Raw genomic sequence first — 22,063 nt, 5'->3', positions numbered from 1 at the left:
ATTCCACGCTTAGAGGTGGAGGAGTCAACATAGATCCACTAATTTCAGCCTGTGAACCGAGAAGTGTTATCCCACTTGTTACACTTGTATACTGAAAGGCTGATTTGAGGAGTATTTGCTTACTTTGGTCCACTTCAAGCACTAGGCAATCTCACTAGTCGCACCCTGATAAATGTCATTCTAATCAAGGTGATTTGCATTTGAACTGGAAGACCTTCTCTCATCCTTCTGGCAGATTTGATTTTTAATGCACGCATGACTATTTTTGTGGCATGATCCAAATCTTAAACTCTTCAATAACCTTGTAAAACATTCTTATAACATCAACCCTTAAGGACATTCATAAACCCTGAGCTGAGGATTTAATAAAGAAATAAATGCCAAACTGCAGGATTCAGTGTAACCCATAAGGTTCAGGCATCAAAGTCAAAGTCTAAGAAGAATATACAGACAGACAAGAGACACTCCCCAGCCCCGTCTCCAATGGTACCTGTGAGGGATTTAGAGGTGCAGTCCTTTCCTCCGTGGGGACCTGATCCAGTGCCACTTACAGAACCCTCGTAGCTAATGCAGTCATAACAAAGCAGAGCTGTTCAAGGATAAAAAAGAAAAAATATAAAGAGAAAAGGGGCGATGAAAATAGAGTCATGGGTTGCTGATTTTCTTTTATTATATCAGTTTAAAGGCTTGGCTTTTTTCACTTTAATTTGGGGTGCATTATTTATATTCCAAAGCCGTATTCTTTCCAGGAACAGCCCTGTTTGATGTTATGGCTGTGTTAGCCATGCTGAAGCTCTCAAACCACATTGACTACCTGCACCTACATGCACCTGCACAACCAATCATGCCCCTCCGCCACCCCCCTAGCAGCACAGGTTTCATCTTAATATACACAGGCAGCAGTTGGATCAAAACAGCAAACAGTAGACTGGACACCTGCGAGCGAACTTAGCGAGTGCTTCAAAAGAGAAGAGAAAAAAAGAAGCGTTAACAGAGTTTAAAGAAGCAGCCGCAGCAGAACCCTCACAACCTGACAGAAGTCAAAATCTAATTTGTTAGAGCTGGAAAAGCAGACACATGGGTTAGTAAAGCAGAAACATTTTCAGATTTTATTGTGTTAAAAGTTGGAAATTTAAATAAGGCAACCCTTACAAAAATGCACTCATCTCTAAACTGGATTTGTTTACATGGTCTTTTGTTCACTGTCTAAGCTTTTGACATCAGAACTAACAGTATGTAACAGGAAGAGCTGAAGGACTTTTTGAAAGTTAAAATCGCGTTGAATTAGGATGAAGAAAATGTTTGTGTCCTTTTCAATAACAAATGTACTTCTATGATTATTCTACAAAAAAGAGCAAAGTGTGGAGGTTGTGTATTTTTTCCACAAAAGTGCTTTTATTCTACACAGTATGTTACTGATTTTTTTAGCAACTTCTTCTTTTGTCATATATTATGTTGGTGGCTGTTGTCGTACCTGCAAAGGCTTTGGAAATCCTCTCTTTCTTCCACTCCCAGGGCTGGTCATACTCCTCAGGGGGTCGCTCGTCATCCTGGGGCAGCCGGCTTTCTCTGGGGCAGCGCGAGCGCTCAGGGTCGGAGTCCCCACCGTTCTCGGCTGGCTCATACGGCGTGTCATACAGAGGCAGCTGCCTCACCAGTCCTTCCTTAGGTGCTCGCCCACCAGATCGAATTTCTACAAACAAGGAGAAAAACTGGTTGTTAATGCTGGGTTTCTGTAATAAAACTTTATAGTTAAAAAACAGCTCCGTGGGGCAGAACACCGGCAGCATTTGATAAATAAGGATTTATGACAGTAGATGCACTTGCAAAACACTAAAGCAACACATTTGTAAAGCCTGACTTGTACATTTCTGTATAGCACATAATGAATGTGTGGTGATATTTCAACTGATTTGATTTGGAGGCAAAATTACCTCTTATTCACAGTTTGAGCCATTTGCATTCTTGTTGTTATATGGCTGACTTCACAGCCAATGACAGTTTGCAGGCTAAAGTGCACTAATAAAATGGCCTTTCAGGCTAAACAGTTTATTTATTTTACTCAATCTTAGAATGAGAAAGCAGCTTTAAGCCCAGTAATGCTGTAAGTTGTTATGTCTGGTAATTAACAATTTATGGGCATTGTAGAATAAAGTGAAAATGGGCAAAAAGGAGAAAACCTACTAACTTTTGGATAACTTCAGTGAACAATCGGTTCCTTTAGCACAAGCATATGCACCAGCATGATTTAGCTGTGTTAAACTGCCAATGAAAAAGTGAACGTCTCCCTGAATCTGAAGTTTGTTTCTTAAATGGTAACTGGATGGATCGCAGTCAGGCTGTAGTCTAAATGCAAAGAAACAACAGATAACGAGGCATTGCAAGACGAAATAATGGCATAAGATGCTACAGGTGACTTTACAGGTCCACAGGACTCTCAGTAACATAAATGTATGCTGCGCATCTCTCACCCTCATTTAATACTTAAAATGTTGAGAAGAAAAATAATCTGCATGTTGATATGATGTGGTATAGAAGGGCCCCTTACATGTAGTCTACATGTAGTGAATGATGGCGATAGTTGCGGAACTGATGACAGAAGTGGGAAGCTGAGAGTGTTGAAATAAGGAGAGAAGAGGGGGGACTTGGGGGGCTTAGCAACAGTAAAAGCACAAAGTGCAATGTCCCTGAGTACAGGAGAATCACACAACAGTTCTGAACAGCCTGGCCCCGGGCTGCAAATACCTTCTCTGTCAGAACAGAGATGAAGAGAAAACATAAATTTCCTTTCTCCCCTTGTTACCTCTATGTCCCCTCTATATTTACACCTCTCCCGTTAGTAGTAGCATTATGTTCTTGAAATCAAGATATACTCCCTGATAGTGCTGAATCCCCAGCTTTCTTCTTATTTACTCAGTGTTCATATTCTGTCTTGAGAATTATACAATACATTGCAAAGCATTTGAACACTGAGTATCGTTATGCTTAATGACATTCATTAAATAAACGTTTGTTCTCCCTAACAATGTGTGAAAGCAATGTCTAAAACCCCGCTAGTAGTAACATAATGCTACAATGTTTATCACAATCAAATATAATAGGAGAGTATTAGGGGGAAAAAACAATATACTGGCGATTTGAAGAGTCTTTGCAGTGGTGAGGCTAAAAACTGTTTGCCCTGAGGGTGCTGTTAAAAAATGGCCTTCCACCTGGGAATCTGTGCAACTGTTGTCAACCTGTCTTGCTCTGGACTAAAGTGCTGTGTGGGCTGACAGATTGACCGAATGACTGAACACCAACAAGCATCAGCATTCTTAAGCCTTGGTAAATTCCCTGAGATGAACAATTTTCATATAACTTTATAAACTTGAGATGGAGGAAGCAGATTTCCTCTACATTATATTCTACTGAACCGCTTGAAGTGCAATCTCTCAAAAGCAGCTTCTTCTTCTGTGCCACTCAACCAAAGAGTGACTGCGAGAGAGGATTTGCAGTGGCAGAAAAGAAACCACTGGACCTAAAAGCTACTAGTCTTTCAATGTGTTTGGGATTTTGTCTATTATAGTGGTTGGGCAAAAACAAATGAGGGCATAATGGCATTTCACTGTGTGCAATCTTCACAAAATGCAGAAAGGCTTTCCAGTACATTCACCAGTACACACCTTCTGGAACATTTCCACATATCTGGTTTGTTTATAGTTGGATTTTTGTCCACACTTTCTACTGTACACATACAATCATGAATAAGGCGAACAGACTTGAAGGAGGTCTGGTCGCAGTGTGAGATATTTAATCTCATACAGCAGCCAGCCTTATCTGAAACATTTCAAAGAGGCTGTGGAAATCACATTTCAGAGAATTATATAGTAAAGTTATAAAATCACATTCTAGAATCAGGAATCAAGTTTTTGCATTCATGTTGTAAATCTATTTTACATCACCTGACCAAAACATGGATGCAAAACCCTTTTATTCTCCATGCAAGGAGGTGAAACAGACCTGGCTCCTAATGAAGCAACGTGCCCTTGAGAACTCTCCTCTTCTCCCTTTCCCTCCGCCTCCTCCTCCCCCTCCGCCTCCCCCTTTCTAATCTCCCTCTCCTCATATGAAGCTGTAAGCAGCCTGCACCCTTCCTCCTGGGCCACGTGTAGCTGTTAGTGGCCAGCACCGCCATGGAGTAATGCAATGTGAAGAGAATGAAATATTATGCCGTACTACTGCATAATTGCCTCTTAGCCCAAGGGAGCTCTTGCAGAAAAATGAGCAATGCGTTGAGCCTAATGGAGCTACATGCTGGTCGGTGGTGGTGGAAGCGGAGGGGTGGAGTAAGGTGAGCCTGCCAGGTCCCGTATCTCAGCGTAATCCCGCATTAGGCAAACTCGCACTCTTTGATCTAGCAGTTAAAAGACTTGGTATTACGCCATTCTGGCATGATTAGGTCCTACCTCCCCTGCAGAAGAACAAATAGCCCTGGAAGAGGGGGAAATAAGCAAAGAGAGGCTGCCAGAGGAGGCAATCTGAGAGTGGGATGTGTGCAGGAGGGTATTACTGGTGGGGTGGTGAGTAAATCTTGTGGGAAGAACCCTTTAATTGGAGGCCCGTTACCTTAGATAAACTGCTGCAGTGAATTGAGACTCCCTGCTAGCTTTCAGGAATGAGGCCTTGCGTGTGCAGATAGGAACCCTGTTAACTTATTTTTCCCTTCCAACTTCCTTTCCTTCCTTGTTCCCTTCTGTCCTGCACTCTTTTCTTTCTTTCTGTCAGCTCCTGTTAAGGCATGCTTCGTAAGCTGGGTGGGGACACATCTGTCTAGGCAAATTACGGTAATTGGCGTGACGGTGGGGTTGCATGTTGCAACACAGCTGCAGCCTATCTTCTGTCTTTGACCTCTACCCTCTGTTTAAGGTCAAAAGTCAGGCACCACACCCTCCCTTGATTTACCTCCCCCTCCCCGGATGTCAGAGTTCCTGTCCAGATGCTGCACTTCCTCTCTTTTGCTTTTTGCCCTTTACCTACATGGCCTTTACAACCTCTACATTCATACCCCCTAAAAAGCTTGCAGTATCATATAAAATGAAGAGAAGATATTTCAAGATGATTCGAGGTGCTAGAAAGAATGTGTAGCTGCTCCAATTTATTGAGTTCTACAAGTATTTCAAGAAACAATTAAACATCTAGAAAGTGTGCCACACTCCACAGGGCTTCAACAGCCATGTAGCGGCAGCACAGCACTGACCACAACCATCTGTTTAGTGACACTAAAAAATATGTGTGAGGGGGAGATAGCAGAACAGACTGCTGAGAATTAAACGGCTGCATTTGAGCAACAAACAAGTCTACCCTAATGAGGAAAGACACGGATACTGACAGTCATAAAAACTCAAATATAAAGCACAAGTCAGTTGGATGTAGGTTTCCACATGCAAGCTAAAAATCAAATGCAGCAAGAAGGAGTGCTAAGCTTTGAAACAAGTGACGGATCCAGGCTTTGTTATCGTCTTTCTCTCTGGTTCATGAACTAGAGAGATTAATCCTATGGTAGAGAGAGGAACATGTTCCTTGCAATAAATCCAGGGGGGCTTCTGCTCCACTTAACAGGAACCATCTAGGCATATTATCATGGTAGTGCATAGACCGGCAGAGAGCTCTGGATTAAATGAAAAACAGCGACCAACCTGGAAGCGGCATCCTGCTGCACATAAAGGACTGACCAAGCCATCTAGCCTTCATCATCCAGACTACTCCTGTCTTACTCGCCCTACTTCTCCATTATTACCAATCAGTAAAAGTGATTGCATTTGCAAGAAAGTAGCAAACTACTGCATAACTGTGCTTTTATTGCGAGGCTATAGCTTGAAATATGCAAAGGGAAAACACATTTATCTGCCTCTCTGATTGCCACCCACCCACTCCTGCTGAGCCGGAGAGACTTTGGCGCTGCGAATAGCTTGCAGAGGCACAGTGAATATCTGGATTTGATTGAGGGGATCTCTTGTGCACTAGTGAAGGATTAAATATGATTGACTTTCCACCCCAGGAAAACAATGGCCAGAAAATACCCTGACTTCAAGGATTTGCTCTGCCTGCTCCCCGAGCTAAGTCACTCTATAAGAAAATCTGAACCTGTGTAGTTATTGTCACTTGAGAGAGCTCAGTTATCAACAAGGTGGATCTGCGTGGAGTGCCTCAATCTGAAGACAAAATATTCATGAGGGAAATGGGTAACCAACATAATAGCAAAATACTCTGCACTTTTCAATGTCATGCCTTTGTCTAAGATGCTCATGAATGCTAACACGTATTTTAGCATGTAACCTATCCATCTGTGACACTGGCCGAGCCAAGCTTGTTCTATGACAAAGACAACAAAGCCACTGCAGCGCGGCTCATATGTAGCAGTGAAGACTTTTCTTTTGCCTTGATTTCATTCCCTTTGATTGCCCAGGTCTGTGAAGAACACACAGGGTCGATTTCACAGCAGCAGTCAGAGATTTGAGCTATATTGGGGGCCACCCACAGGTATTGTGTGTCAGTCAGAGAGCTGGCTGACAAGTAAAGGTGTTTGTTCTTTGACCCGTGGCGGCCTGCTGTTGAGTGTCATTCCGCTTAGTGAGTGAAGCTGAGAGGAGGCTCACGCTGAATACTGTTCCCCAAAGACCTCTGGGAGAATAGTTACTATAAGCAAAGACAAAACAACCCTGTCAGCATTGTGCTCACATCTCGCCCCAATTGTGATTTAATTTTCATGTCGCATAATGTTTTGAAGGAACAAAAGCAGCATAGACAAAAGGAATAAATTAGCATGTGCGCTTCTGTTGTATGTCTTTTTTTTTTTTACAGGCTACACAATCTCAACAATCCTTACTGGATCTGTGAAATGTCTGCAATCTTTCTGTAAGCATGACAGGTTGGTCCATCTGCGAGGTGTGTGTGTCTGTGCTTGTGTGTGTGTGCTTGCTGCTGCGTCTCGATCAGCCTCCTGCAGACGGAACAAAAGCAGCCATGGTGTTTGTTCTCTCTGTCTCCTTTTCCTCCTGGCTCACACTGTGCCAAGCTTGTGGTGGGTACACTCCGAGGCCTCTGCCTGCCTGTCACCCATATACTTATACTTTTGGGAGGCCTGGAAGCCAAAGCACAGACAGTCTATTCATGCTTGGCCCAGAGCGGAGAGTATTTTGGGTCTCGCTGCACTATTTTTGGTTTATGCTTTCTTATAAATGTCTTTCTATTACAGCTGGAAGCCATGCTTTTTGACAGACAAATGACATATAGTGAAAGGCACTTGTAGGCAGATCCACAGAGCTGGGTCGCCTTGTGATTAAATGTTAGGAAATCTATCTAAACAGTATTTCAAACAGGCCACAAAAATGTATCTATTTGCTCATGGACAGCATATAAAAACAGAAAACTAAAAACATTTAAAAAGAGTTTGTGCAGCCAGTCTTATGTAATATCAGATTGAAGGATACCTATATGGTTAAGTATATTTGCTGTTTCCCAGATGGCCTGGGGGAATAGAAGCTGAAGAGTGTCTTCCACGACACGCTTATATGTACAATGGATTCATTCCCTTAACTGGAGCAAGAGTACGCCTACAGAGGCGACATAAACAAGGCAGAAAACAAGAGGGAGGCGGCTGATGACGAAAGTAAGTCAGACAAAGTAACAGAGATGGAGAGAGAGAGCGAGAGAGAGAAAGAGAGAGAGAGAGAGAGAGAGAGAGAGAGAGAGAAAGAGAGAAGAATGTTTGAGAGAGGAGCATTTGAGAGAGACTGTGGGGATATATGAAAAAAGAAAGAGACAAAGAGCAACAGAAAGTGAATGGAAAAAGGGAGGGGAACATTGAAAATTAGAGACAGGCAGGTGATGCGAGTTTGTCACAGTGGGAAAAATAAACAAAGAGACTGCGACGGGAAGTCGAGGAGAGTGATGGAAAGAGAGAGTGGGACACACAGACACAAGGAGAGAGTGGCAAGAATAATAAATATGCACAGCCGTGAGGGGCCCTCTGTGTTCAGCAGAAAATAAACACATCGCTTGAAAGCCTGCTACTGATGAAACTGTTAGGTGAGGTGCAGTATTACCAGACCATTGCTTCTTTCTTGTGAACTTTATTACTTTGGAAGGATGCTTTCCAAATCACTTTCATGTGGCAACACTTCTTGTGCCTATGACTTCGACTAAGAGGAAAGCCATACTAAAAATATGTACACATCAATCCCAAGCCCCCAAGACTTCGTGGTTGATCCAATACGGAAGTGCCCAAAACTACAGTTCTCTGAGTGGCCAAAAACAGGCCAAAAACAGGCCATTTTCACAGCATAATTAAACCTATTTAAGGCCTTGTACAAAAAAATATTCTAGTCTGTATGTTTAAGTTACAGGTATATCTTCATGACAACACTGAGGGGGGTGATTTTTTTTGTACCAGGCTAGTTAGAGAGATAGAGTTTACGTTTATGAATACTTAGGGGCGCGGCGTAATGTTAAACGGGTGGGTTTTTTTTTTTTAATATGTCCGTTAAGGAATTACAGATCTCTGCTGGTAGAAAGTTCCATAGGGTGGTAGCCACCACACAGAATGCTCTTTCCCCGAAAGTCTGCAGTTTGGTATGGGGAGTAGTGAGCATTGTGTAGTTGTGTAGGTTTTTGCGCATAAATCACAGTATTGGAAAAACAGAAATTTGGACCTCATGTTTGAGCTAGATGAAAGGTTAGGGGATCAAAGTTTTCAGAATTTATGCTCTACTAGGGACACCAAATGTCCCGACAATTCACTCAACAGTTGTCGAGATATTTCAATAAAAACAAAAATGTCAACCTCCTGGTGACATGCTCTGGAAAACATGAATATCTTCACAGAAATGTGGTGCCATTCTATTAAAAGCCTTAAGCTTTGTATCGATAGAAACCCAGTCATATTTTTGAATGGTTGGGCATCATTCCCTCATTTTCCCCTGAGCCGTCAAAATCGTCATTTTGCGTGATTTAAAGCAGGCAGTATTAAAGACACGGGCTCTGGTTAAACTACAAGCCCTAGTCCATCATTTTTCAAACCCGCCTATAGGGGGTGGGATACACTGACGCTACAGACCTATTACAGATCAGTGGGTGGGACTTCACTTGCCAGAACTAACATCCGCCATCTTACTTGGAAGCTAAGCTAAGCAAAGGTCAGCTAAACTAAGCTAAGCTAACAGGCGCTGCGGAGAATGGTGGAGTAATGACAATGATGGAAGGTACTCTCTGATATGGAAGAAGGGGATTTTGAAGATCTTATGCCTAAATCAGATGTTCGTGGCTACCCTTACGAGCCGCAATATAGCAGCTGAAGCTGAGGAGGGGAACGAGAGCCGTCTTCTCCGACTGCTACAGCCGAGACAGACAAGCTTGAGATAAAACTGAGTTTCATGTTATTATTGAAAGGATTGATTAACAAAGACAGGCATCCAGTAATAAGTAATTAACTGGATTTGCTGTTTAACATGGAATGATGTAATGCCATTGAGTGACTGCCTGTGATTTCATGCTGGCTTTCTGTGTAACACTGGCAATACCTCAACTATTTAATGCTTTTCCACTGCGGGGCCACTGCATGGACGGTGGCATTGATCCTATGCGGGGCACAATGGCAATTACGGCTCGTTAGGACTGAGGTGAAAGCTCATTAATTGGAGATGAATGAGTAAAGCGGCTTGGAAAGGTGCCCGTCTACCTACATGAATCACGGAATAGCCCTCACAGCTAACTCACGCAGCTCCGCAGTGAACAAACAAAAAGACAAGCAGTAGATCAGCATAATGACAAGGCGACACAAGTACAGATGCGATTAGTCATCCGCCGTTGAGTGCACTGCAGTAATAGAGATTCCATTTAGGCGACAGTCAAACACACAGAAGCTGGAATCTTTTCTTGACACGCAGTGAGGAGGACTTAATGTTGTGCAGTGACAGGCTGCTTGGCTGAAGCTGTTGGATGCAAAGGGTCCCAGAGCCTTGTGGGAGTGGAGCTATTTTTTCTGCAGGCTGTGGTTCTGAGCTGTGCATGCTCTGTGGCTATTGTTCCTGAGCTGAGATAAGACTGGTGGTGGATTAGAGAAGAGTGCACCCAGAGTTCAGGTTGTGTATGGCTGTTGGAAGGAAAGGACAGCATGGGAGTGGGAGTGGTTCTGGGAAAGGGAACTGGGAAGAGAGAGGAGATAAACAGGGGAGAAGAGAGAGGAGAGAGGAGAGAGGAAAGAGTCAGTCGTGCCAGTGCGTGCTTCTTGTCGTGATGCCTAATCTGCCTGTGTGGTCGCAGAGGAGGGGGACAGAGGGGTCTGGTGACACGTGGACGTGGCTATGATAAATAGTCACTTCATGCCCCCACCCCATAGGGGGCAATAGCCCATTAACGGTGATAGGCCTCCGCCAAAGATCCACTTCCACCCCCACCACTTTGCTGCCTTCAACCTTGAACTGGTTCACATTCCCCCCCGGGGATGTCGAGACTGCTCATCTGCTCTTCTCTGTGGGAAAGAGAATTGAACTGAGAAAGAGATGACATTGTGCCAACGTGTGGCACAAGGGGAGCACTGTAGCAAAAGGTTTGACATTATACAGACATGGATCAAACAGAGGTTACATACTTACTCACAGCAACCACAGACATTTGCATTTTAGCTTTAAGAATGTCTGAGGGCGCACTCACACTGTCCATTGATACCGCGCCCGTGCTTTAGGGTGATTGTCCCCCCTCCCTCTTCCCCCAGGCCCGCTTGCACTCACATTACTTGAAATGATCCAAGCCTTGGTGCGAATGCTTCTGGCTTATACGTCATCACCCCTCAGAGATTTAGTTTTGTCTGACTGTTTTTGAATATTTTTATCTGACCAAATCTGCAGTAAACACTCTACCTCCACATCAGACCTCTGTGAAAAGTTCGGCGGCATCTTAAAATGTCTGTCGCGGAGAACAGTCATATGCATGTGCGCACACTCGAGCTCATACATGTGCAATCATGCTTTTCTAAAGCCCACCTCTCTCAACCGGGCCGCGGCCAGCAAGCATGCCGTGCTTGGGCACGGTACCACCAGTGTCTTGGTGTGCTAAGCTGTTTTTTTAATATAAACTCCATAGAATGTCTGACGAATCCGGTCCGGACATTATCTGAAGTTGCCCTTTCACACATGAAACACACAACAGGAGATTGTCGTTGCACATTTTTAATGATATAACAATAAAGGCATTCTATTCTATTCTATTGTCTGTGTCAGATGCTTTCTCACTTACTGGAAATACTTAGGCGAGGGGTAAAGCGTGCAGGAGACAGGGCATGACGTGGATTACACAACAGTCACATCGCCCGTTCATAATTTGGTCATAAACAACCAAATGTCTTGCCGTTCCTTGAATTTATCGATTTCAGTATCTGAAGTACCTGCCCTTACCGACAGAAGTTCCTGAATCTTGTCGTCTCACGAGTTTCTGTTGGCGTCTTTGTGTTAATCTCCTTTTCGACTTAACCCTCCAATGTTTGTTTGCTTCCGGTATTGCATGAGCCGAATGAAAGCTCAATCAGAGATCCCATGCTTTGTAGTGGCTAGCTGGCAGGGTAAACTCTTTGATGTCTGATTCAACTGATTCAGACGTTTGCATTCTTACATACAGCTCTGCCGGCTATGTCTAGATAATTTCAGGATTGCAGTGCATGTGTGAAAGGGGCTTTAGCTAATACTAAGAATTCAATGCCTGTCAGTAGCTTGAGGTTGGAATCGAATTTGGGATCTTTCCGTACAAGCACAACATCATCTTAGTTCTTGGATCTCTAACGATTTTCCACAACAGCCATCTGCAAAGCTGAGAATCAAAATAGGCCAACACACAGCTGTACACTTGAAAAGGCACCTTGCTGCGAGTAGGAAGAATCTCGTACTTTTAAGTTATTCCCCTTTTTTTGACGTTCTTCCTTCTTGTGTGATAATCCGATAATCTCTCCCTGCAGCACAACAATGCAGACAGAAGCCACAACCGAGAAATCTGTGGGAAAATTAAGTTCTATCACCTCCACGCTGAGCAGAGCTGACAGTCACTATGCTCTCCTTGGGCTGTCTCTCATTAGCGGAGATGGATGCATGCTGAATTGTGACATATTTTACTCAAAAACTGGGTTACAAACAGAGGACAACAGCAAATCCCTTCTTGTTGAAACATTACACAGACTGAACTATGTATGACCTCAGTTTTACTATTTGTAATACGCCAGCAAGTCTAAACTCTCGAGGCTCTTACAGATACACCACTTGAGCACTTAAAAATAAAGCATACTGCCACCAATGAAACTGCTGAACTTCAAAGTCAAGGCTCATTATTAAGCATAAAATGAGGCTAAAACTGCTGCAAATTAGAAAAACTTGTCTAACTAGTTCAACAGAGAGGCATTAATATTCATTATGTCAAAAAGAAAAAACAGATGCATCTCCTGGCTAAAAGGGAGGCATATAGGGAGATGCTGGGACGCTAGCTATTGATTTGTTCCCTTTATCCAAGAGGGCTACTTCTGCTGGAGCAGCATTGTGATGTGTTTACCAATCCTTCCAGTACATGCATTTTCTCGGTGGAACGTGCATTATTCGGCTCTGGCAATGCAAATAGTTACACAGGAGTGACCTCGCTCTCTTTGTACGTGTGTGCTGTTTTGACCTTCAGATGAGTGCAGCCTCTTTGTAGGTGCTCCCGTCAGGCCTAAATAAATACAGTCAGGGTGGATTACCAAGCTAAGCTCCTAACAGTGTTTACTGTACACGACTGTGTGTGACCTGATCCTCGTCAACCAACGTTTCAGCGAATACAATACAGCATACCCGCAAACAGATTAAACAATGGGAAACACTGATGGTCCCCCTCTCACAGGAGAGGAGGTTCAGTCTCAACTGGATGTTTTACAAAGGTGTTGTTGAGTCAGTGAACACTGACAGACTGAATGGTTTAAATTAAAATGGTTTAACTTGACTGGACCCTCTTTATGGGAATATAATGGATGAAGGACATACAGAGTTTTTAAAATTGGGTTTATTTCTTTTCATGTACACAACATAAAAAAACTTACTTATGCATATTGATGATTATGATACACTTCATCCCTCTTCTGCTCTGTCCAAAGAATCTCTGTCCACTCTGGTCTCTTTTTCTGTGTATCTGTACTATACCCAGTGAGCTACAGAGAACTAAAAGTCTGAAGTGCTGGGGTGTGCGCGTGTGTGTGTGTCTGTGTGTGTGCTGTCTATCCTCTTCAGCCTCCATTAGATCATGCAAACGACAGCCTGGAGAGAAGCTTCTGGAGTCTAGTCAGACCTCTCAGCTCTGTCGAACCTGATTCACTGTGACAGGACAGACGGAGTGGTGCACGGGAGGCACATGGAATTGCATCTAGCTGTAAGGCAACAACTTTACAAACAAAACTAAGGTAGGCAGACATAATATGAAGGCCAATACATACTCAGATAGATGCAAGCAAACATGCATGCATCTGCTTTTGTCTTTGCAACCAAACCACGTTAATCTAAACAAAAACAGGACTTCTGACAGAGATGTTACTCAGTGACAGTGAAACATGGAAAATAGAAGAAGTCTGATTTCTGTCTTCTCTTTCCTTCAATATAGCTTATTTACACTACCTTCCCCTTTGGATAACATTATATTCTAATGCACTTTGGATTTTTGTCAGTTATGTTTGTCAAATATGGGAAACTGTTAACATCATCAATGTTTGATATATCAATAACTTAAAGCTGTACTCCGTAAAAATTGTGATATGTTGTTTCTAGTGGCCTCTATGGCAGTAAGATGTAACGGCAGGTGAGCCTATTCTTTCAGTGCCCCTCTTTTGTAAACTTTATTGACACACATTCACCTCCCTGCTTCCGGTCCGTCCCCTATATGTTACCCTCTTAAATCCATACACATGCACATGTTCCTATAACACTTCTGCCCATAGTATAAGCCTGATGCAGAAGTTGAAAGTTCCCGATTTCGGATTAAAAGTGAACGCAATACGTCCTCATATGTCCTCATACAGCCTCCCCTAGTTTTCATGTGTCTCACCCGCATGCCAAACAGTTGGCCCAAATATGCTAACCAGGTTTCACATAGGTGATGTTGAGTGCAGACAAACATGGGGTAGCAGATGGTCATTTGCATTATTTTTGCTGCACCATTGTGGCTCTGAGGACATTGGAGACATGCAGATTATTGAGTTGAGGTTCAACTTTATCCACTTTCAAGGTGCATGGAGAGGGGAAATATGTCTAATGACCCTGATGGAAGGGCACAAACCACAACATGTTGGTCTCACAATCTTTGGTTGGTCAACACCACCTTGTATAAGCTGATTTTGTATTGTTTTCTGTCAAAAAAAAGAGAAAGAGTTACAAAAAATGGTTACAAACACAAGTTTTGGCATATGTTTTTTCTACAGGAAGTCTTTCCCATGCTGATTATTATCTCCCATTTGTTCACTGGCTATAAAGCTGACATAAATATTACAGCAGGCATGGGGCAGGATTGTATTACATTTTGTTTTTATTAAACCCTTCCTTTTGTCGTTTATATTTTTTTATTAGATTGTCTTACCCCTGACATTTCATGGCTCTCATAAGCTATTTGATTGATTTGTCATACAGTATCAAAATCTAGATTCTAGATCCCTTGTTGGCATTAAAGTCAATATTTGACAACACTGCATGGGGTGATGCATACGTTTTACAAGTTTCATTAGCATTTCACATGGCTCGCTGTTGATCAAACGGCTTTAAAATTCATGGGGAGAGCTTACATATCAATACTGCTGAGAACCTGTCTCTGAGGAGTAAACAGACAAAAACAACAGCAAGCCAAAAAAAAGGATGTAATTACGATTGAAAATACAGGAATACGCCTCTACACTGTTTGTTAATGTATGTGTTTTGGCCAACTGAGGCTGATTTACCAGTAAAGTACTTAACGTGTACTAATGTGTGATATAGAACAAAGAGTGAGTGAAACAAAAATGTGAATCCTGCAAGCAATGTGTGTGACAGCATGAAACAAAACCCAAACATGTCAGTCAAATGACCTTCCTAACTCAAATCTTCAAATTTGCTTTATTCACACTCTGCAAAGACCTATCCTATAAAGGGCAAGCTCATTTTCCTTAATGAGTCAACGACACAACAAAAACTCCAGAAGACTGAACAATGAATACAAATCGACCCCGAGGGTGTACTGTAGAAAATGAGCTCTTGTAAACAAAACTGATTACCCAGGAAAAAACAAGTTGCAATGTAAACCTTGACTAAACTAGTTCTATTACTGGCTAATGAGCAAATCCTTTAACACTTCCTGCTGTTATGACATTCTTACGGGGGATATTACATACAGTTGCTCATACAGGGCACGAGTGGGACTGGTTTAGAGGCTGCTGATTGATGGTGTGTTGGAATTAGTGTTAAAGATTTTTGGCTTATTCCACAGTGACCTCAGGTTAAAGTACTGCTATTTGCCAATATAAGCTCGTAATGGAAAAGTCATTGGCATTAGCATATTTAATTTTGAAGGCTGGATCTCTATGATTGCCTCTGGAAATATGATATATCTGCAGCAGAAGTCTGATTTCTGTCTTCTCTTTCCTTCAATATAGCTTATTTACACTACCTTCCCCTTTGGATAACATTATATTCTAATGCACTTTGGATTTTTGTCAGTTATGTTTGTCAAATATGGGAAACTGTTAACATCATCAATGTTTGATATATCAATAACTTAAAGCTGTACTCCGTAAAAATTGTGATATGTTGTTTCTAGTGGCCTCTATGGCAGTAAGATGTAACGGCAGGTGAGCCTATTCTTTCAGTGCCCCTCTTTTGTAAACTTTATTGACACACATTCACCTCCCTGCTTCCGGTCCGTCCCCTATATGTTACCCTCTTAAATCCATACACATGCACATGTTCCTATAACACTTCTGCCCATAGTATAAGCCTGATGCAGAAGTTGAAAGTTCCCGATTTCGGATTACAAGTGAACGCAATGTTCGGGTTCATACGAGTTCGGCTGGCAGACCAACCGCTGTCAACAGCGTCACTAACATGGCGGCACAGACACTCAGATTACAAAGAGGCAACAAGTGCTTTCATTAGTGGGTCATATGATCAATCACCATTGTTTTAACTCACTCTTTGACGGACAGTAACTTAACAGACGATTAAATAGATGAAAATATTACGGATTATATCTTTAATGGAGCCATATTATGCTCATTTTCAGGTTCACACTTGTATTTTTGGTTTACTACAAGAACGTTTACATGCTTTAATGAAAACGTTTTTTTTTTCTCAGACTGTTTGCACCTGTTTTCACCCTCTGTCTGAAACACTCCATTTTAGCTCCTGTCTCACGAAAAAGCCCAGTTTGCTATGGTTTGTCTTGGCATCTCTGCACTGCCATTGTAGTAGGGGAATAACTGTAACAGCACTTTTACCTATATATAGTATAGTTGTGACATCACAAATGTTCAGAAGTCCTGACAGCTCGTTTAAAGGCAGTTTCTGAATACAGGCTGTGTGCATTTCTCTGTGGATTGAGTGGTAGAAAAGACAGATCAATGAAAGACAAACATCTGCCTTCATTAATGCTCATACCTGAGCAAGGATTACACAGTAATAATACTATGTCATTGTCTGCTGTGCATGGCCGCATACCTAAGTTTTATGACGCCTGTCTGTTGGCTGGGCCCCAGACATGTGGCTGCAGCGTGCCACGTGGGCTTCTTCACTCACCTCGCCAGCAGCAACAGCAGCACCAGTAGTTGCTCCGGAACCTCTGCCAAATATCCGTCAGCATGCCACTGACTTTTATAGCCCAAGTCCACCCCCAAAAAAACACCACTAATGAAACTACAGCTAAGAGAGGGATCTCTGCCAGCACAGTGTTTTAGGAAAGCCAGTGTCACTGTTGCAAAATAGTAATTAAGATCAGTCGGATTTGGGAGTTGCATGGCAATGTCCCATAGAGTATCTTTTTACCCTGCATTTAAAAGTCAATGGCAATTCTGTAAAAAACACTCATGCCAATAAAAATGGATGATGCTGAGTGAGTAATCTTTGCCTCATCCCCTTCCCGGATCCGGTAACATGCTACTGCCATTGTGGAAAAACTAGTAGGCTGATAAGAATGCCAAGCTATGGATCACACCACTGACTTAGCAGCAGCAGTAGAACTTGATGTAACAATACAAGTCAAGAGAACTGCTAGGTTAACTGTCATTAACTCATGGCCATGCAGTTGCAAAGGAAAGAAAATGTATCTATGCGTTTGGAAATCTATTCTTTGTTGACTTTAAAAACAAACCCGTAAAGAAAAATTTGGTGAAGTGATTAACACACAGGCACTATCAGGCACACAACATTTTGTTTATTGTGGTTGAAAGTAGGTGAACATGCAGTACTGATGTGCCCAACTAGGTTTCATTCTCCCACTGCATCCGCTGTTTCTCTCAGTAGTGCAATCATCCTCCATACGGTCTGGCTGCCTCCTTCAACCCCAGCAGGAATGCCTTCTTCATTGCCAAAATCCCTTTCATAAAAATGTGGATGCAAGCAAAACACAAAGAGCCTGACCGTTGAGCAGAATGAAACTCATTCTGTCACTAGGGCAGGGAGCGCGTTATCACAGGGTTATGAGCAGCTGTGGAGCATGTTTCGTAAAGGAATGCCAATGTTGATTTAAGCCATCTCCCTCTATACGTCATGCTATCTGAAAGGAATACCACACCACCCATTTTCTACTATAATTATACACACACACACACACACACACACACACACACACACACACACACACACACACACACACACACACACACACACACACACACACACACACACACACACACACACACACACACACACACACACACACACACACACACACACACACACACACACACACACACACACACACACACACACACACACACACACACACACACACACACACACACACACACACACACACTCCACCTTGTAGAGTAAAACCATCCATTACCGAAGTCTAAAATACCACGTACGGGCCTCACAAGGCTGCATAGCTGCTGTTAGCCTGGTATTCAGCTGGTAAAAGAACCAGCAAAAGGAAGGTTTCTGGATTCCTCCTCCATCTGTGTGGGCGACAACACTTTATGTTAAAGAAAGGTCAGCTGGCTTAGGAATATGAGGCCTGAAGTTACACTTAGACATATGAGGACACACATGACTGGCACAAAGGCCTGTACCATACACACACAAGTTGCATACCATGGACAGACAACAGTGCACACACCCATGGACGTGCATCACGCCACTGTAAAGATACCCCTCCCCTCCAGCCTACAGTGTGCCAAGGGTGGGCTGACAAGACCCATCCCGCTCAGAGCTGCTAACACATTCTTGCACCTGCTGCCTCCCTCCCTCCCTCCCTACTGCTGCTCATCCACTCTCCTCGGGGAGCACACACACTGGATTCCACACTGGTGAGGTGGCTGAATGTCGAACAGTCATAATCTCTATGCTACGCGCAGTTGTGCTTTTAACCTCTGACAAGTGTAATTCTAATTCAGGCCTCCTGTTTTCTCCAATGAATAAAACATATTTTTGCTGAGAAGGAATCTCTAAGAGACTCTAATGAGGCAGATGAAGAAATGTTAGCCAAGTGTGTCTCTTACTCTTACAATTTGCCATGTGTAAGGGAGTTTTGATTCATGCTGAGTGGGAGTTTAGAGTCTATACTGTGTGTCTATTTGGCTATATAAGCCTGTGTGTGTGAACTGTGAGCCAAACAAAGGCAGAGAGACAAACTGACAAACATAAAGGCAGAATATTCCAGCAGTGTATGAGACGCCCTACTAAACATTAGAAGGAGACAGAATCTCCAGTCCTTTGGGTGTGAGGATGAAAGACTGAGAAGTATGACTTCTTGCACTTCCTGCTGAGACATAGGAAGCTACCAAAATCCTGTCAGGAACAGGAGGGGCCAATTTCTTCTGGCTCAGATTCTCCAGGACTTGTAAGTCTTTCCTTCACACACCAAAGTGACATTATTACAAGTTTTTGTGCATAAACATTGTGAAGAAGAAAACAACATGATTCATCACTTGCTACGCTTGTCTTCTGCTAATTCCTTTAAATCACAGCGAGGTAGACAAGAATAATGCTGTAAGCGTCTTATCACCATTCTCTCTATGTACTGACATTTTGTACTGCTGTTGGAGGATATGGCAGAGGCAAACTCATTCTCTGCTGGCTAAATGATGGCTGACCTTTCCACTGGCAGTCTGCGGAACAGGGAGCCCAGCTCACGACTGAGTCCTGATAGGACACACGGAGTGGAGTGACAGATGCGGCTGAAGAATATTGACGACTCCAAGAATTCAGGAATAAAAACAAGGATGGATTAAATGGATGATGCGGTTGTTGTGGATGAGGGGGATTATTCCATCATAACAGTTTTGTCCATTTGAAATGGTTACATTTGATTGGCTGTCTGCTTGCATTAGCAGGCTTCATTAATAACATTCATTAGCCATTCAGGGTCTATTTGAACAGAGCACCAAGAATCTTCAGCCTCCCCTGGCTCCAGTCCTGATACACTATGGATCGTGTAATGTCTGCAGGACAATTCAATTACGAAAGAGGTATTTGATCACTATTAAGACTTAAGACTCACGTCCTAAAAGCATCATTTATCACCATCAAGGTCTAATGTATGACAATGGTAGATTAGGTGTCCTCGACATTTTCTGGAAGGTGACACATGGCTTCTCAGAACTGTTAGAGGTAAATGAGATTAGCCGTTTATGTCTCTCTCCTAAAAATGGAGCTCAGCAGAATTAATAACACAGACCAGCTTGTTTTTATTGCTTTTTCAACAATAGATTCTAGTTGAACATGGGCCATTTGTTGGTCCTGTCATCATCATTTCCACTACTTCCTGTAGGGAGCAACAGAGAGAGATGAAATCAATCCAAATAAGCCCATCTACAGACTTTAAATCATCCTCAATTCAAGTCCATGAACAATCTCCACCTAAATAAAAAAAGTAGAACTGTGTTGAAACAAAACCCCTCCAAAATCAGCTAGTGCTGACTGAGGTTTGCCAAGTGGGAGAAGAATGAGTAACAGTTGACAGTGAAAAATGGGAATGAAAGGAAACAGAGGGATGGTGAAGTTGCCAGGAAGTGAGACAGGGCAGGGTTTGAGCGGCAGCCCGGGCCAGCTGACCAACTGTTGGCAGGTTTGACTGCTGAGTCCACGGCTGCTCTCAACAGTGCCTGGGCACAGAGGGGAATCCTGGGTAATTTGTCTGCTTGTTTGGATTATCCACCATCTGCCACACTGCTAAGGCTTCAGGTCCGTCCACAAGCCTTCATATTGGATCCAAATGCTAAACATATGGGGGCAAGCAAAAATGGATCCAAGTTCCTCTGAGGGCACAAAAATTGCAAAATAGGAATCAGTCAGTAAGTGATGGCTAGAAGGAATATAAATGTTTGTGCTGTTCAAACAGAGGATGCCTTAGGACAGGGGTGTTCAACCCTGCTCCTGGAGAGATACTGTCCTGCATGTTTTAGGTTTTCCCCTGCTCTGATATACACATGATTCTAATGATCTGCTCATTATCAAGCAGCTGAAGCTTGTCAAGGGTTTTATAATGAGCAGGATCTGACACCCCTGCCTTAGGGCGAGCATTTTTGGTTATTCCTGCAACATTTTAGGCATTATAGATTATGAGTTTAAGATTAGAATTAAGGGTGCAAGCAATACATTGTAGCAGTATCAGTATTTTCTAATGATCTTGCGATGGAAAATGTGATGATATTTCTCATAGAGGTGAAAAGTTGTGTCACAATATCAATATGTAATTCGATAAACGGCAACAGAGTGACAGATAAGACACGGACAATATGTAAGCACTGTAAGAAGATGGTGCAATCAGCACCGTAACTAAAACACGTTAAACGTCTGAGCCGATCAGTTAATGTAGATACAGTTCATATGTTCAAAACACATATACAGAAAATGTGTGTGGTTCGAAATAGTTAAAAACATGGAAATGTATCTGTTTTGTGAAATGATTGAGTGGCGGTCATCATAGCGCTTCTTAACTCGCTCTCTGTGGAGCAGTTGACAGGCAGGGGCAGGGCCCTTTTAGACCCTTAAAATGTTTTCCCTTGAGGCATGAGTGTGATAGTCACCATTTTTAGACGGATGATCCAGGCCTGCTGTTGGAAAGTGGTGTTTGGAATTATTATGCCCCGATAAATGTAAAAAACCAACAACTAATCATAGTTTATCAGTCTCAATTTGCACCAGACATCACAGTTAAAATATATTAGGGACACTCCTCAGAACAGACATAACTGTGAAACATTCAATTGTCTTCAAAAATATGAAAACTGTGCATCCTCTTGAGCACAGATTCTCAACATAAATTGCAGTTTCTCCAACAGTGGACAAGCAGTGGACAGACACTTTACTGCACTCTCCTGGATCAAAGTCTGTCCTAATCCTCTGATGTTGTTAAACAGCCCCGTGCTTCCTCTGATGAGAAATAGAGCACACTTAAGAATGAATTAATCCTGTACAGATTGTAAAACAAGTCTGCACCACCCACATGAGCACAACAGAAATTATATTTGCAGAAGGGAAAGATTTGTAAAGGGATGCAAAGGATACACACATTTCATGAAAAACCCACCCCAGACAGGTTTACCATCCAGTCAAATATGATTACTTTCAATTTCCTGGTTGTTTATAGGGACAGGAAACGGAGACACATGTGGGAAGCTTTATCTTTTACATGACTGGGTTCTGAAATGACCTTTAAAGAATAAGAGAATTACTTTCTAGACCCTTTCAGAGGTTCACGGCAAATACTGCATGGCTGGGGTGGTGATATTGCAAGAAATTGTTGGATGCCAGAACTGGCAACAAATATGTAAGAGGGGTAACCCCCCCCCACCCCACTAAAAAAAACAGAAATAAATATGCCAATCTCCTTATTGAGGTCAAGT

The 22,063-nt window shown here is 42.7% G+C and overlaps 1 protein-coding gene across 2 annotated transcripts in view; it reads right to left on the bottom strand.

Moving 5' to 3' along the window:
* shf (Src homology 2 domain containing F) overlaps positions 1–22,063 on the bottom strand; it is a 101,720-nt gene that overhangs the window by 28,559 nt on the left and 51,098 nt on the right. The window contains exons 3-4 of one of the 2 annotated variants that reach the window (XM_083936656.1): positions 1,475–1,693; positions 491–589 (exon numbers count right to left, since the gene is read on the bottom strand). In XM_083936656.1, the coding sequence (XP_083792782.1) occupies positions 491–589; positions 1,475–1,693 (318 nt within the window). The remainder of the gene's footprint in view (positions 1–490; positions 590–1,474; positions 1,694–22,063) is intronic. The other variant, XM_083936657.1, reaches the window with a different exon arrangement.

The sequence above is a fragment of the Echiichthys vipera genome (genome assembly GCF_963691815.1).
Source record: "Echiichthys vipera genome assembly, chromosome: 1".
NCBI lineage: Eukaryota > Metazoa > Chordata > Actinopteri > Perciformes > Trachinidae > Echiichthys > Echiichthys vipera.
The sequence above is the reverse complement of the archived record's forward strand: the minus strand, read 5'-3'. Positions and strand labels throughout refer to the sequence as shown.